The sequence below is a fragment of the Plasmodium yoelii genome (assembly GCF_900002385.2).
Source record: "Plasmodium yoelii strain 17X genome assembly, chromosome: 8".
Taxonomy (NCBI): domain Eukaryota; phylum Apicomplexa; class Aconoidasida; order Haemosporida; family Plasmodiidae; genus Plasmodium; species Plasmodium yoelii.
Window position 1 is genome coordinate 188,408 of NC_036180.2, and position 17,308 is coordinate 205,715.

Genomic DNA, 17,308 nt, shown 5'->3' on the forward strand with positions numbered 1-17,308 from the left:
AATATAATATACTTTTTTCAGAGAAAAAAATGTCTTTACTAAGATTATTGTATGATTTTGTATATTAATATTATTAAAAAATACTAAATATATTTAATCTGCAATATTTTTATATAATAAATAATTTTTGTATATATAAGCATGCTGTAGTGTTTAAACTTTCTATAAGCATCTATACATTTATAGAAACATGATGAACAGTAGTTTTTTGGTAATTATAATTAAAGAAATTCTATATATGCTCAGCTATTAACTTTTCAATAATGTAATCCCTTTTCTACTATAATGCATAATATTTTTTTCTCCTAATTTTAATAAATATGGAGAAATAAACAAAAAAAGGAAAAGTATTAATTTTATTTATGAATTGTATTCTAACTATTATTCATAACTTTTTATTTTTTTATCATTCTCTCTTTTACGGGCTCGCAAGATGTGTATATGTGTCTTTATTTTGAAAATGCGATAAAATTTTTTGCACATATAGATAAACATAATTATATATACACATAATGCATTCCTTTGTCATATATATATATATATATATTTTATCATTTTCTTCCCCTTTTTTTTCTTATCTTTTCTCAATTGGATACGATAAAATAACTATAATTAATCAAATAGTATTTCACATAGCATATTATTCATAAGGAGAAAATTTTAATATAATATTGAAATGGAATATCATTAAGAAAATGATATTAATATCATAAAATATGTATATATATAGCAGAATATAATAGGGGACGTATTAGTTGTTATTTCACTCATCCTACTATTTGTCATTTCGAAAAAAAATTATATAAAATATGTCGAAAAATGTAACAAAAGAAAAGGTTTAGATAATATCATCGAGACAACCCTATATCTATTATATATACCTCTTTTACACACCAAAACATAAATTTTATTAATTCATAAATAAATATATTACGATTTATATATGTATCACATGTTTGCATAACATCATTATACTATTTTTTATATTTTTTCTTAACAGTTATATAATTTATTTTTATAAAAAAATCAAAGTCTAACAAAAAATGCTACTAAAAAAAAATAAAGACACAAAGCTCAAAGAAAAAACAAAAAATATCCATAATAACATAAGTGATAACAAAATGGATAAGTATCAAAAATTATTGGAGAATGATTCAGATGATTGCGATATAAAATATTTAGGTGAAAAAGAATATGAAATCGAGAAAATATCTCGGAGAATATATGAAGAGAATAGTAAAATAAAAAAAATTAATTTACATCATAAAATAATAAAAGAGGAATTAGAAAAAAAAAAATTAATTGATCAATCGGATAATAAAAAAAAAAACTCTTTAGATCATTATAAAAAAATTACTGTGAAATTACAAAATAATATTAACAATATTGAAGAATATACAAATAATATTACAAATGATATAAACATATTAAAAAGTTCTATAGACGATGAAAGGAATGAAAGAATTATTTATAACAACAATATGAAAATATTAATTAATGAATATAATACTTTAAAAAAAAACATCAAGAATTTAATAATACAAGAAAAGGAACAGGCTATCCAAAATGAAAAATTAAAAACTGAATTAGCTGAATTGAATAAAGAAAAAGACATCATGGAAAAAAAACATAGAGAAAATTTTAAAACATTACAACAAAAATTAAAGGAACAAAAAATCTTATCCTCAGAACAAAAATTACATGAATTAATAAAAATGAAGCAAAGTAATAAAGACAAGAAATATAATAAGATTATAGACGAAACAAATACATCATATAAAAAAAAAGAAAAACAAGGTAACACAAACAATGAAAATATTGCTAATAACAATCGTCTAATTGAAGACTATGAAAGTGAAAAGAAACAAAAATTAAACCAAAAAATTATATTGCTAAAAAAATTGTGCTTAAGGATATTATTTATAAATGAATACCAAAAAGAAAATATAAACAAATTAGAAACAAATATAGAAAATATGAATAATGCAATTAATTCTATAAATTCGTTAAGTGCTAAAAATGGAGATTTCGATCATATTATAATAAATTTAAATGCATCAAAAGAAAAAAATTACAGTCTTATATCCAGAATTAATCTTTTAAATTATGAAACAAATGTACTAATAAAATTAAATAAAAAAATGAAAGAAAAATTTAAGAATATTAATGTCCAAAATGATGAAATTGTTCATTTGAAAAATAAAATTACTAATAAAATGAACGACAAAATAAATACTATTAAAACTTCATTAATTAATAACCAAGAAACGTGTAAGCTAAAAAAAAAATGCTTTTATGAATGTGTCTCATATTTAAAATTATTATATGACTTTATTAAAAAATATGAAAATAATAATAATAAATTAAATTTAAGAACACAAATTATAAATAAAGACAAAATTTTTCATTTTAATTATATACATAAATACAATGAAGAAATATTAGTTGATGAAAATCATCTAAATGATTTCTTGATATTTATTGAAAGATATATATATGCTTTGAATTTTTATCTTCCTATGCCTTTTAATTATAAAACATTTATTTATCAAAATCCAAATTTTAACAATACACATTTTAATGATATAGATATCCAATTAGATACAACCGATATAAAACAATCTGAATTTATTTCGACTAATACTCTCAATACAGAAAATGATCTCATAACAAACACACAAATTCCACAAACAGATTATAAAGTAATAGATAGTAAAGATGATATAAAAAATAACGACAGTATAAATTATAATCCTGATAATACAAATGATTCATCGGTGAATCAACTAAGTAATACTGACTTCAATGACAAACAGGAAAATAAGGAAACAAAAAATGAAAATAGCGCAAATGAAATTTCAGAAACTGACGAGAAAAAAGCCTCAGCCTTGAACGAAACAGATGATATTATTAAGAAAGAAGATGTAGCTATAGAAGAAGCAAAAGAAGATGAAACTATAGAAAAAACGAAAGAAGATGTAGTTGTAGAAGAAACAAAAGAAGATGGTGATATAGAAGAAACACAAAAAGATGTAGCTATAGAAGAAGCAAAAGAAGATGAAGCTATAGAAAAAACGAAAGAAGATGTAGTTGTAGAAGAAACACAAAAAGATGTAGCTATAGAAGAAACTAAAGGAGATGTAGTTGTAGAAGAAACACAAAAAGATGTAGCTATAGAAGAAACTAAAGAAGATGTAGTTGTAGAAGAGAAAATGGAGAATACCAATTTAGAGAACAAACAAAATGATATAAATATAGAGGTTGCAAAAATGGACGATGATAATTCAAAAAACGAAAATGCAAAATTAGAAAGTAGCATAACAGGAGAAAACAACCAAAGTGAACAAATAAATGATATTATAATTAATGAAGTAAAAGAAAATTATTTATTAAATCATTTCAATTCTCGTAATATTGAATATGATAAACTAAAAGAAGAATTACCAAAGGAGCTTCTAACTAACGAAAATGAATCTTTGAAATAAACAAATATACAACATAAAACACATACATACAGCGCAGTATAAAATTCAGCTTTATTTTATTAATAAACCAACTATCTCTGCGTAATATTCATTAAAATTGAGAAATTCCTCGTTTAAATCGTTCACCAAATTTATCTACACATATAATAGCCTCATTTTATTTACTTTTCTAAATTTCTTTTATAATTCATAACATCGTATAATAATTATACTAATATAATTTGTTCCTCATATTTTGTTAACATTTTTAAGTTATCTATCAAAAATAATATATATATAAGCATAAAGAAAAAATAGCATATTAAATATGCGCGGTACAGTAAAAATAAGCCTCATAATTGAAATGTCTATATCTATGGCAATAAATTACCCAAAAAAGGTATATCAACACTAATAATGGATTATATTTATGCTGCTATTTAGTATGCATATGCAATGCAACCTCGTTATTTATTTATCTATTTATTTATCTATTTATTTATCTATTTATTTATTTATTTATTTATTTACTTATTCATTCATTCATTCATTCATTTTTTTATTGCTATTCGTTTAAAATGCATTAAATAAAAAGTTTTTATTTTCAAAATGTTTAATTTGAGTTTTCGTGTTTTAAAAATCTTTAAAATTATGAAATTATAACATCGTAATGAAATGCTTCTAATAATTGATGAACAAATAAGTGTACATATATAAGGATTCAAAATAAAAAACAAGCATATAATATATGTATATGAAAAATTGACAAAAAGGGTTGTATTCAGGAAAAAATGTTAAATCAATGAATTTTATTTTTGATTTTAACTATGTTTCTCTCCTTTTTTAGTATCATCATTTTGACTACAATTTCAAATAATTAATTACTAAAAATCGGCTCATAAAAGTTTCAGAATTTTAAGAGAAAATACTTTCTTCATATTTAATATATCTTAAAAAATTTGCTTTAGTATTGATTCGAATGGATCTTTTTTAATAATATTATAAAGCTCAAATATGTATAAGTATAGCTTTGGTCGATTATCAACATTAATAAAATGATACATAGTAATTAGCTTATTTAAAAAGATATAATAAAAATGTTTGTTATTTTTAAAACAATTTTTATGTATCATTTGTAATACGCATAATATGATTTTTCTGTATAAGAAATAATTGGAATTTTGTGGAATTTTATTATACGTTTCTTTTAATAATTTTGTATGAATTTTAACATAAAATGTTTCAATTGTTCTACTTCTATCCTGTATGTTTTTTTCTTGTTCTTCATATTCCCCTTTTTTGAATTGCTCAATATCAAAATCAGTACTATCTTTTTTCATTTTTTGGGAATTAAAATAATTGAGGATTATACAAATATTTTCAAAAAATAAAATAAATTCATTCACAATTAAACTTATATCATTGTTCATAAAAGATTTGTCTACAATTACTTTTGTTGATATTGAATTTTGAAATATATTATCATTTGATGTTGCTGTGTCATATAAACTAGTACAAATATTAAAAACCATATTAAATAAAAGATAAATATATTTAATAAACTTTTTACAGATTTTTACATAATTGCTAATAGTTTTTTTCAAGTATATATTTTTTTTTGCAATATATTTCTTCTTTCCACTAATAAAAATAAACAAATTATAATATTCTGTATGATATAAATTAAAGAATGTGTAATATAAACTTCTATTCAATTTTCTTATAATTTTTAGTATTTCTGAAAATATATTTAAATTCGAATTCCTCAAACTGATATCTTTTTTATGTATTAATAAATTTCCTCGAATTTTTAATGATATGCATTTATGAAAATTATTATACCAAAAATTCCATATCTCAAATTTTTTATTATTATTTTCATTTTTTTTATATATTAAATTATATCCATTTTTTAATATAAATTTTTTGATTTTTTCCTTTTCTTCTTTTAATAAACTATTTCCAAAAATATGCGAATAATCTACACTAGGATAAAACAAATTAGACACTATATTATTGGTCAGTAATGATAAGTATAACAATATACCTGATGTTTTTCCATAGTTTTCTTTAAATACATGTCCTAACATATGCCATTTTTTAATTATGTCATCTAAATGTTGCAGCATAGATAACTCGTTGCCATTCATATATTCATTTTTATATATATCACTTTCGTCGTCAGTGATACTGTTGCTATTTCTATCGACACTAACAGTCTCACTATTGCTACTATCATTGTCACTATATATTTTCTCATCTTTGTTAGTGTTTCTCAAATTGGGATCTTCAATGTCTCCTTCTTTGTTCTCATTGTAGCTGTTTTCTATTTTTTCCTCATCATTCTTCATTTCATCATAATTTTTTTCTTCAAGAATTTGCATGTTATTCTCAATAAACTTCAATTGATTTATTAAAAAGAGTGGCATAGATAATTTGACGGTGCTTTTTTTAAAATTTTTTATATTCTTATAAATATAATTAACATAATAATTTTCATTTTTATTCGTTAAATCATAAAAGTTTAAAATTGGAAAAATAAAAGAAGAAGGATAATTTAATGAATTTTCTTCGTGAAAAAGCTTTTTATGTATTAATGAATTGATCCATAAAAAAATATTGTTTTTGGTAATTAATTTTATAACGAAATTATTTTTAACATAATATTGAACACCAATATTATTCATATTAGTATTATCATAATTTTTATTTTCATCGTTTTCATTAAAATTATCATCATCCTTGTATATTATATTTTTATTTTCAGTCCATCCATCTTCTTCATTATCATCATAATTTTTCTTATCATCTATCACATGTGAGTTGTTATTATTTTCATTTTCATCACAATATATGTTATCTTCTAATTGATCCTTCTGATTTCCATTGCAGGGTTCAGTACAATTAATATCGTCATGTTTCATATAAACTACATCGATTACATTAGTTGATGTAATAAGCAATATTAGAAAGTTTTTTAACAAATTATAATTTGAATAATTATTAAAAAACATGGACATATAAATTTCAAAAATTTGTTTTTTATTTAAAATACTGTAAATACAGTTTACTGCATTTTTGTGACTTTCTTCAATATGTTGCAATTTATCTAAAACTGGTTTATCCACATTTTCTTCTTCATCATTCATTTTATCCTCTATTTCTTCATCGTTATCATCTTCTTCATTTTCAAAATTATGAATCATCCTATTACCAATATTAGAAGTTACAAAAAAACTCTTATCAACATGATTATTATTTTTATTTTCTGTATAATTTCCTCTTCTATTATTATTTGCATACTCATCTTCATAATTGTTGTTTCTTTCGCTATAATATTCATCATTATTTTCATTATTAAAGTTTTGATTCTGAGATTCTTCCCCATCGCATTCCTTTTCATCTGCTGTTATATTATACCCTATTGAATACAACGACTGAACCGAGATAATGAAAAAATTTATCAATTTTAGTGATACTAGATTTTCATTTGTAAACATTTTGTCTAAATAAGCATAAAAAAAATAAACCGAAAACGTTTTATTTATAATTAGATGCTTCAATGTTGCTATAATATTTGCTCGATTGTACAAATCATTTAATAAAAATATGGAGTAAGATGATATACAAGGATTTATATAATACGAATTTTGATCTACTGAATATTTTAATTTTTTCATGAAAAAATATAGATAAAATAATTCTTTAAATGGAATTACAAAATTTTTTTTATTTGTTCCGATCCCAAGATTAATATTTTCATTGTTATTGTTATTTCTATTTATACGTGCAATACTATTCTCCATAAATTCTTTATATATACCATTATTTTCATCCGTATTATTATAATTTTTTCCTCTAAATGAATTTAATTTTTTTTTTATTTTGTAAAGAAAAAATGAATTTTCTATAAGTTGGTAAAAAATTGATAACCCTTTTAAACTTATAATTCTAACAATAATATCATTACTACTTAAACAACATATTAATATTTTCAATGCATATATAGAAAAATTTTTAATCCATTTTCCAAAAAAATCTATATCGTCTAAAAGATATTGATTTAATAATCTTTTATAATTTCTTTTAAAATGATTTTTTCCAATTTTTTTTCCATATAATAAATCATCATTATTGTCAACTATGCAATATGAATTAATTTTGTTGATTATGTGATTTTCTTTATTTTTTTTTTTATTATCTTTAGTATCATTTTTTTTATCGCTATCTATATTTATATCATCGTTTTCGCCGTCATTGTTTTCCATTTTATCCACTTTTTCGCTTTTAGAATTATCAAATATATTTGACGTTTCATCATTTTTAGTTTTTTCATTAGTATCATCGAAATATTCTTGACCATTTATAAAAGTGCTAAAATTGCTATATATATTATTCTCATAAGGGCAATTTAAAAATATAGTTGTTCGAATAGTTTTACCATAGTAGATCATATTTTTTATATGATTTTTCTCATCTTCATTGAATAAATTAAAAATTCGATATGATTTGTGTATCTTATGAACCTTCCTAAATTTTATACAAAATTTACAATTCATACTATATTTTTCACCTTTTTTTAAATGATGAAAATGCTCTTTTTCCTCATCATAAGATATTAATTTTTTATTTTTTGTAAATAAACCACTGTTATTTTCCGAGTTCATTACTTCATTCTTATTATTGTAAGAATTTTCAAAGTTTTCTTCGCCATTTAATTGTGCATTTTTATTATAACTATAATAAGAAGTGTTATTGTATCCTTTATTTTCTTCCTTTTCATTATTGTCATAATCAATATAAAAATGAATATCTGGATATTTCTTTATATAGTTTTTAATCTTTCTATTAACTTCTTGCATATATAATAGATCATAATTTAAAAATATATTATCATAACTATTTGTCGTATATAAAATCCTAAAATGGTAGAAGAAAATCCTTAATTTTTCTGCCATTAAAATAAAACAAAAAATTAATTTACTAACTATTAAACATAGCAAAAATAAATAATCATATATATTGTCTTTTAATTTATCATTCTGTGATAAAAGATAAACTTCTTTTTTAATGTAATCATTTTGATATATTATAGAATACAAATTTTTAATAGCTAAATTTTTTAAATAATTTTCCATTTTCCCCAATTCAATTTCATTATCCTTATCATTTTTATCATCATTTATATCTTCTGCATAGTTATTCTCATTGTTGTCATTATAGTTATCATCGTCATAGTTCTCTAAATTATTGGATGTGTCGATTTTATTTATATTATTTTGCAAATCATTATAGTCATAATTTTCTTCATTTTTTGATTCATTAATATCATAATTTTCATTCAAAGATCGATTTTTCATATTTTTATAAAATGTAAAATATGTTTCATTATTTCCTAGTTCGTTGCGTATATTTTCATTCACAAAAAAAAAGGTACATGTTTTATATAACATTTTTGGATTCATATCTAACCAATTATGGTTATTATCATTATCTAAATTAAAATCCTTAAATTTTAAAACTTCGTCCATTAGCTTATTGTCAAGCATATTTTTAATAGTAATTGATTTTAAAAAATAAGATAAATCAACAAAAAATATATTTCTTATACAAATGTCTATATCTCCTAATGTGTAATTATACAATTTTTTAAGTTCATTAAATATATTTTTATTTAAGGTTTTTAAATATATATTTTGGCTTTCTGTTTTATTCTTACATAAACTATACCATTCTTCATAAAATATTTTTATTAACTTTAAAATGTAAATTAAAATTTTTTCATCGTTTTTTTTTTTCTTCTTTTTGTATTCATCTATTTGAGATAAAATTGTTTTTTCTATACCCTCATCTTTAAAAAATGATTCAATCATATTTAACAAATTCAAATCTCTTAATTTCATATACTTAAATAGTAGGAAATATATGTTAAATGATATATAATTCATATTTTCTTTGTATTTTACTATATTATTCATATCACTATCACAAAAAGTATATATGTATTCTTTCATAATATCTGTGTAATACAAATTTTTTGTGTTATTCCTTTTAAAAATATTCGAAATATTAACTAATACAGAATTAAAACGTTTGTCTATCACATTTTCAATATAAAATTTGTTCTTATTCTTATTAATCAAGTTTAATAATAGCATTAGCATGATATGGAAATCGTTTGTATTGCCTTTTAAAACGACATCAACAAACTTGTTGATTCTTGGATTTTGTTCATTATTTACATGGTCAGATTTATATGATTCATCATTATCCTCGATGTTACTATTCGATTCATTTTTCTTAAACTGCTTAAAATATTTTATATACGTAAAAAAAACTACTCTATTATACGATTTAAAAATATGTTTATTCTTCTTAACATCATTTTCAAAAAAATATTCATAAAAATAAAGAAAAACGACTTTACATATTCTTCGTATTATATTTTTATTATATTTATTGAACATAGTTACTCGATTTTCCATTTTCAATAAATTCCCCAGAAAATATAATATAGACATGGCTACAAAAAGACAATTCTTATTTCTCATCCTTTTCGTATTTAATAAAAGAAAATCAATTTTGTTTTTATTTCTTACATTTGTGTATGAATATATAATTTTATTTAAACACATTTCTCCAAATTCGTTTGTAAATATATGTTTTTTAAGTTTTAAAACTTTTTTATAAGTGATTTTTTCCAAAACGTTAATATGTGTTTTATCGAAAAATTCACACTCATTATAATTTTTCATAAAATATAAGATATACATAATAATATAATTTTCTTTACTCATATTTACATTTTCTTCGTCTTTTAATGTTTCAATTCCAAAATGCGTCATATAATTATAAATTATACAACTTTTTATTTCTCTTTCTATATCTTTATAATTTAAAAAATGTATTTTATCATTTTTTATTTTTTTAATAATTAAATTATTTTTACCAGCACCCATATCATTATTTTTGTTATTGCTATCCAAATTATTTGATAAACTAAAGATTGTAATATTCTTAATTAAATCATAATTTAATAATAAGTCATTATATGAATAGATTTTATTAATATACAAATTCCACAATTTTTTTACTGCAATTTTAGTAGTTACATTTATTCCTTTATTTTTTATGATATTATTAATTAGTAATGATGTATTACTAATAATATTTTCATTAATATTCTTCAAATGACTTTGCATAATATTTTCATTGCTCATATAATAAAGAAAAAATGAAAGGGCTTCCTCTACAATAAATTGATTTGACTTATCTATTTGCTCGAAATCATTGAATTTCTCTGAGCTTGTAATTTTATCATTTTGCTTTTGTGTATCTTCAATGTTATTTTTTATTTTATTACAAAAATAAGAATTCATAATTAATTTATTTATAAAACATTCCTTTGTTTGCAATTTTTTTAATAAAAAAAAAACCATGTTACATATGTTTTTTTTAAAAAGAACGTTTGTTCTGTTTATATCATGTCTTACTATTGCATTAATTAAAAATGTTAAATTATCAACTAGCACATTTATATGATTTTCCTTTTTTAATTTACAGAAATATACATTTTTATATATATAACATAAATTAAGGTAAATAAAACTTTCATATACGTCTCTATTTTTTTTCCCCACATTCTCCAATAAGCTCAATAAATTTTTAAACGATTCATTTTTGAAAATATTCAAAAAATATATAAACATTTTTTTATTCATCTTGTTAATTTTTTCAATAAATTGGTTAGAATGAAATTTATTTTTATTTAAATTTTTACGATTCATAATCATATTTTCTATTTCTATATATTCCCAATTTCTTTTCATTAATAAGCTAAATTTTATATTTATGTTCATACAAATTTTAAGATATACCTTTAGTATAAAATTTATATTTTTTATTAAATATATAGCGATATCTATATTTATATTATCTATATCATTATTTTTTATATATATATAATTAATATAATAATAATTAATTAAAATATGTGTTATATTACATATCTTATAAAACACTACCTCTTCATCCATTTCATTTCCGTTTTCTTCATTACATTTTGAATCAAATGGAAATATATTTTGTTCGTTTAAATAAGCTTTTAACACATTTTTGCATTTGCTCAAAACTTCTCCTAATTCTCTGATAGTATTACAATCTATGTTATTTCCTTTATCATTTTTTAATAAATCATCTTTATTATTCATTAAATATTGTTCATTATTCTTTGCTTCTAAATTCATCTTCATTGTGCATATTTTCTCAATTTTCGATTTATATTTAGTTGTATCATTGTTTTTATTTAATTTTATTTCTTTTAAAAATAATTTTACACTTTTTTGAAATTTCAAAAAAATTTGAAACGTTTCATCGTATTCTTCCATTTCTTGTTTATAAGGAAAGTATATATTTTCATTATTGTCATTTTCATCTTTTTTATTTTTTTCTATCAAATCGTTATTGCTTGGTTGGTTACAACTTTCGTGTGAAGTATTATTCTTATTATCATTTGTCTGTAAACCTTTATCAAGATTTGAATTTGTAAAACTATTCTTTCCCTTTTTAGTAATAGTAAAAAACAGTTCACTCAAACATTTTTTATTTTTTAATTTATTTTTAAATTTTAAATATATATATGGATTAAACAAAATAATATATTTAACAAAATTTACATAATTTTTATACAATTGTACAACGTCATTGACAGTATATTCATATAGGTTGGTATTATTCTTATTATTTTGTCCTTCCTTTTCTGAATTATTATCATTAAAAACCTTTAATATTGGTATGTTATTACATAGAGATTTTATGTTATTAGTAAAAAAATAATCAATAATTAAACCCAAAACAGATGAATTTTCATAATTTGTTATTCTACGTTTTTTGGCGGTGTAATTTATTACATTTTCTTCTGTGCATTTTTTTGACCTTTCACTTTTGTAATAAACCTCCAAATGCGTTATTTTTGTATTAAACAAATTAAAAATTCTTAAAAATACTGAAATAACAATAAGAAACTCTCGTGAATTATTTATACTTCTTAAAAAAATTAGAAATATAAATAAAATATCCAAGTGTTTGTTATCAAAATATTTTGTTTTTTTTAAAATTTTGTATACAAGATTTTCCATAAAATTATAATACTTTTCATAAATACTATAATTTTTACTATTATTTTTTATTGCCTCATTTTTTTCCACTATGACTTTATTTTTATAATATATAAACATGTGGAATAAAGAGTTAACTAAATTGTAACTTTCAATGGTGAAATAACGTTTTTCTATAAATAATTTTAAAAATATTTTATAAATATTATCATTAATTTTTGAAAATAATGTAAAATTATTTATTTCAAGAATTGTTTTTTTATTGTATAATTCATATATTAGCTTCTTCTTCAATTCACATTCATCAAATAAATTTATAAAACTCCTTAAAACTATAAAATAAAATATAGTTGAATTGTTATTATTTATATATACATTATTTATAAAATAATGTAAATTTAACAAATTCTCCTTTTCTTCTTTTTTTTTATCTAATTTATACATTAACATCGTATTTGTTTTATCCTCTATGTTGAAAACATAATTATCCGAATCATTACCACTTGAATATTCCTCTTCAAAGTTTGTTTTTTTCTTACTATTGATATTATGTTTACCATCTTTCTTTACCCCTTTATTATTGTTATCATTACTTGCTAATGTATTTCCATTTTTATGAGTTTCTACATTATTAATACTATTTGACAAGCAAATATTTATATATGTAATGTCTAATAAATAATATGGGCTAATAATGTTATAAAATATTATTGATAAATCCAACTTTATGCTTTTGAGTAAAATTTCATTATTTATTCCTTTCGGAATGTTTATATAAGATTGAAGAGATAAAATAAACAAGGAAATACATTTATATATTTCAAATATATAATATAAATAGGACATTATAGAATAATTAAAATAATAATGTCGCTCTTTTTTCAAAACAAATTTTAATAAATATTTTGTAATTTGCATAGGTATAAAAAAAAATAATAATTCTTCTAATTTTTTTTTATAATTTATTTCGTTTTCTTCACTATAAATATAATCATTTTCTTCTTTCATATTTTGAATTAAAATGTCTTCATTATGTATTATTTCATTGTTATTATATATATATTTTTTTTTTTTATTCTTATACAATTCTACAACAATTTTTAAATTTACAACTTCTTTACATAACACTAAAAAATTTGTTTTATGAACAATTTCATCTTTAATCCTTTGATATATATATTTATACTGATATTTTTGTTGACACATTTTGTCAGTTTCATTTTTATCCATTTTATTTTCAAAATTTATGTTATTTTCATTTTGTTCCACCTGTTTTGGTTGCTTTCTTTTTAATTGATTTTTTTCAATTATCGTTGTTTCGTCTTCAATATTATCACCTTTTATACTAACTCTTCTTTTCTTGCTTTTATTACTTGGCGTCAAGTTGTGTTCCCCACCATTGTTTATCTCATCATATTCATTCTCTGTTTTCTCATAATTAAACGAACATATGCTCTTCCCGATGTTTATATCAGTCACACCACATTCCGCTATTCTGTTAAACAATTTATCAAATGCTACATTTCTTTCATCGTTTTTTATAGATATACCAAAATTTGACTTTGTTTTATAGATGAAAAATATTTTATTTAATTCGATATATAAATTAAGAAATATAAATATATATATATTCCCAGAAATTAATATTTTATATAATCTGCTACTATTATAATACATATTAATAAAATGCTTATGTTTTTCTAATGTTTTTACAATTACATAATGATTAAGAAAGTATTTTACATTTAAATCAGTTAAAAGTGCAAACAAATTATCATTCATTGTTTTTTTATTATTATGAGGTTTTCCAATTTTAAGACTATTATTATTTGTTGATGTATTACTTTTAAATATTTTGACATTTTCTTCTTCTTTCAAATTAGGACTAATGACAAATAATTGATGTATTTCTGTGGAACAACTTTTCACATACAATTCTATAATTTTAAATATCATACAAATTCGATGAATTTCCTTTTTATCAGTTAATAATAAAAAGTTATTATTTATTTGTTCAAATTTATTTCTTTTAACATTTTTAGCAAAATTTATTATAGTATCATTATAATTATTATCTGTTTGCATACATTGTTTTCTATTAAAATTTATAACTAAAATGTAACTCCTTTTTGATTTTTCAATATTTTCGTCCATTATTCCATCAAAATTATTTTGTAATTGATTATCCGTTTCTTTATATGACTCTTTTGATAATTTTAAAAGAAATATAACTTTATCATTAAATTTGTTTTTTTTATATATGTGGGAAAATTCATTATACTTCAAAACTTCATTTAAAATAAAAGTAACATTTTCTTTCATCTCGATCTGAATATTATTTAAGAAATTATTTTGTAATTTCATAATAACTAGAAATATGTTAATATATTTATAATGTTCACCTTTCTTTAGTATTTCATATGTACATAACAAAATATAAAGTTTCACCACATCAATACTATTTCTATATATTTCATATATCTCATTACATAATTGTTCAAAATTTTTATGTAAATAATGATTTTTCCCAATAAATAAATAACAATATAAAAAATAAATTAATATAGTTACTCTCATTATTTCAAAATCTGATCCACTTTCAATTAAATCACGAATATTATCATTATTATTTCCTTTAATTTTCTTTAACTTTTTTTTTATTTTTTTAATTTTCTTCTCTACATTTATTATTTCTTCTTTAAAAATTTTGCTTTCTCCATTTTGTTTTCTTATTAATAACTCACCATAAAAATCACAATTTTCCGATACTTGATTAATATTTTTATTCGTTTGACGTTTCAAATTTTTTAGTGCTAAATGTTTATATAAAAAGACTAATTCTTTTTCAAAACTATAATTGCATATTAATATTTCATCTGTATTATTTGAAACTTTTTTTTTCTTTTTTCCATCACTTTCATTAATTTTATTATTTACATCACTTGATCCATCACTTTTTTCTTTAATATCCATTATATCGCTTCCGTTGTATAATTCATTTTTTCCACCCATGTCACTTCCATTATCTATATTTTCTTCTTCCATGCTATCAAATATATTGTCATTATTTTTTATATTTGAAAAATCTTCCAAATTTTCTCTTATTTTAATCAAGCTTAACAACAAAGGGGATCTTAAAAAAACTTCATTAAATCTTTTATGATATAATAAAAAATAAAAAATACAATTTAATATATATATTGCATTATAGGAAATATTAGCTAATGCAATAACTTCAACAAACTTCAAATTTTCACACAATAATATTCCGATCCTTGAAAATTCATGAGATTCTTCAAATATCCCATTTTTTATATATGTCTCTATATTTCCATCCTTGTAAACAAATTTAGATACTTTTATTTTTCCATTATCGAATTCATTTTTATCCTTCGTATAAATGTTACCTCCCCCAAACAATTTTCGAAATACCCAATTTAATGTATAAAAAATTATTTCAATAAACTCTAAATCAACATCTTGTATTATTTTTGAAGATTTCACATTTTCTACTTCACGACATAATAAAAAATATATTACACGAAAATAATTATTTTCAATCAATAATCTAACATAATTATTATATTCATCGTCTGATATAGAGTCATTATTTATTATAAACAAACATAATGTTCTTATTCCTTTGTTTATGCTTTTATCTTTATTATTATTTAGCAGGGAACATATTTCGATAATCTCATCCTTTCCCCTCTTCATTTTATTAAATTTTACTTTTTTGTTTAACCCCTTCCTAATTGTTCACATAAATCTATATACAATACCAGTTCGTATATATTATTTTCAATCTCATAATTGCATGGTATTATAACCAAATCATAAAATTTTATACAATTCAAATAGCTATTTTTAGTTCCTTGAATCAGTCGCATACATTCTATATACATACACTAAGCGAGTATAATGCAAATATATATACAACTGAAAATGCGTAATAAACGCAAAGTGATAGCAAAATGATAGCAAAGTGATAACAAATCTATAATGAAATAAAAATGAATTACAAATTTATAAGTAATTTTATTGAACAAATGTAAAAAAATATAAAATTATTAAACCAACAAAAAATTCCCAAATATTTCAGGGTTTCATCTGTATTACAAACAAAGATTCTTTTTTTACTTCCTCAAGGAGTTTTCTTTGTTTCTTTTATAAACCATAAAATTACTTCAAAATTTATGAATATATATGTATATATATACATATATCATATCTATGAAGTAATGAATTTTTTATAGGATGTTAATTAATACCTTTGCTAACATATAAAACAAATGCCAAAATTATGCAAAATATCCATTATATAAAATAACGTATTTCAAAAAAAATTCAAAATATATACAAAAATGTAAAAATATAATTCGAAATAAAAAGAATGTATATATTTATTTCCATATTTAATTAATTAATTTATTAATAAATTTTATATAAGTATGGTATACATTTTTTGTTTTCATGTCTCCACTTATATTTGTATGCAATATATATATACATATTTATATAAATACATACCGAATAAATTATTATTTGTTTACATAATTTTTCCCATTTATTTATATTTACAAAATTCCCATAAATACAGCTATTAATTGTTATTGATAATTTAAAAAATATATTTTTTCTCAAAAAAAAAAAAAAATAGCGATGTTAAAAAATTTTGTAAATTATAAAAATATATCCAATTACATGTAGATCGAAAAATATTTTCTA

At 20.3% G+C, this 17,308-nt stretch overlaps 2 protein-coding genes across 2 annotated transcripts; one reads left to right on the forward strand and one right to left on the reverse strand.

The window, feature by feature from the left end:
* Nucleotides 1-1,043: 1,043 nt before the first annotated feature.
* PY17X_0804200 (conserved Plasmodium protein, unknown function) lies at nucleotides 1,044-3,485 on the forward strand (the record flags this gene model as incomplete). The annotated part of the gene is made up of 1 exon (XM_022955641.1): nucleotides 1,044-3,485. One exon carries the CDS (start codon nucleotides 1,044-1,046, stop codon nucleotides 3,483-3,485), a length of 2,442 nt encoding a protein of 813 aa, XP_022811893.1.
* A 929-nt stretch (nucleotides 3,486-4,414) lies between these two features.
* Nucleotides 4,415-16,297, reverse strand: PY17X_0804300 (conserved Plasmodium protein, unknown function; the record flags this gene model as incomplete). The annotated part of the gene is made up of 1 exon (XM_022955642.1): nucleotides 4,415-16,297. One exon carries the CDS (start codon nucleotides 16,295-16,297, stop codon nucleotides 4,415-4,417), a length of 11,883 nt encoding a protein of 3,960 aa, XP_022811894.1.
* Between the last annotated feature and the right edge of the window lie 1,011 nt (nucleotides 16,298-17,308).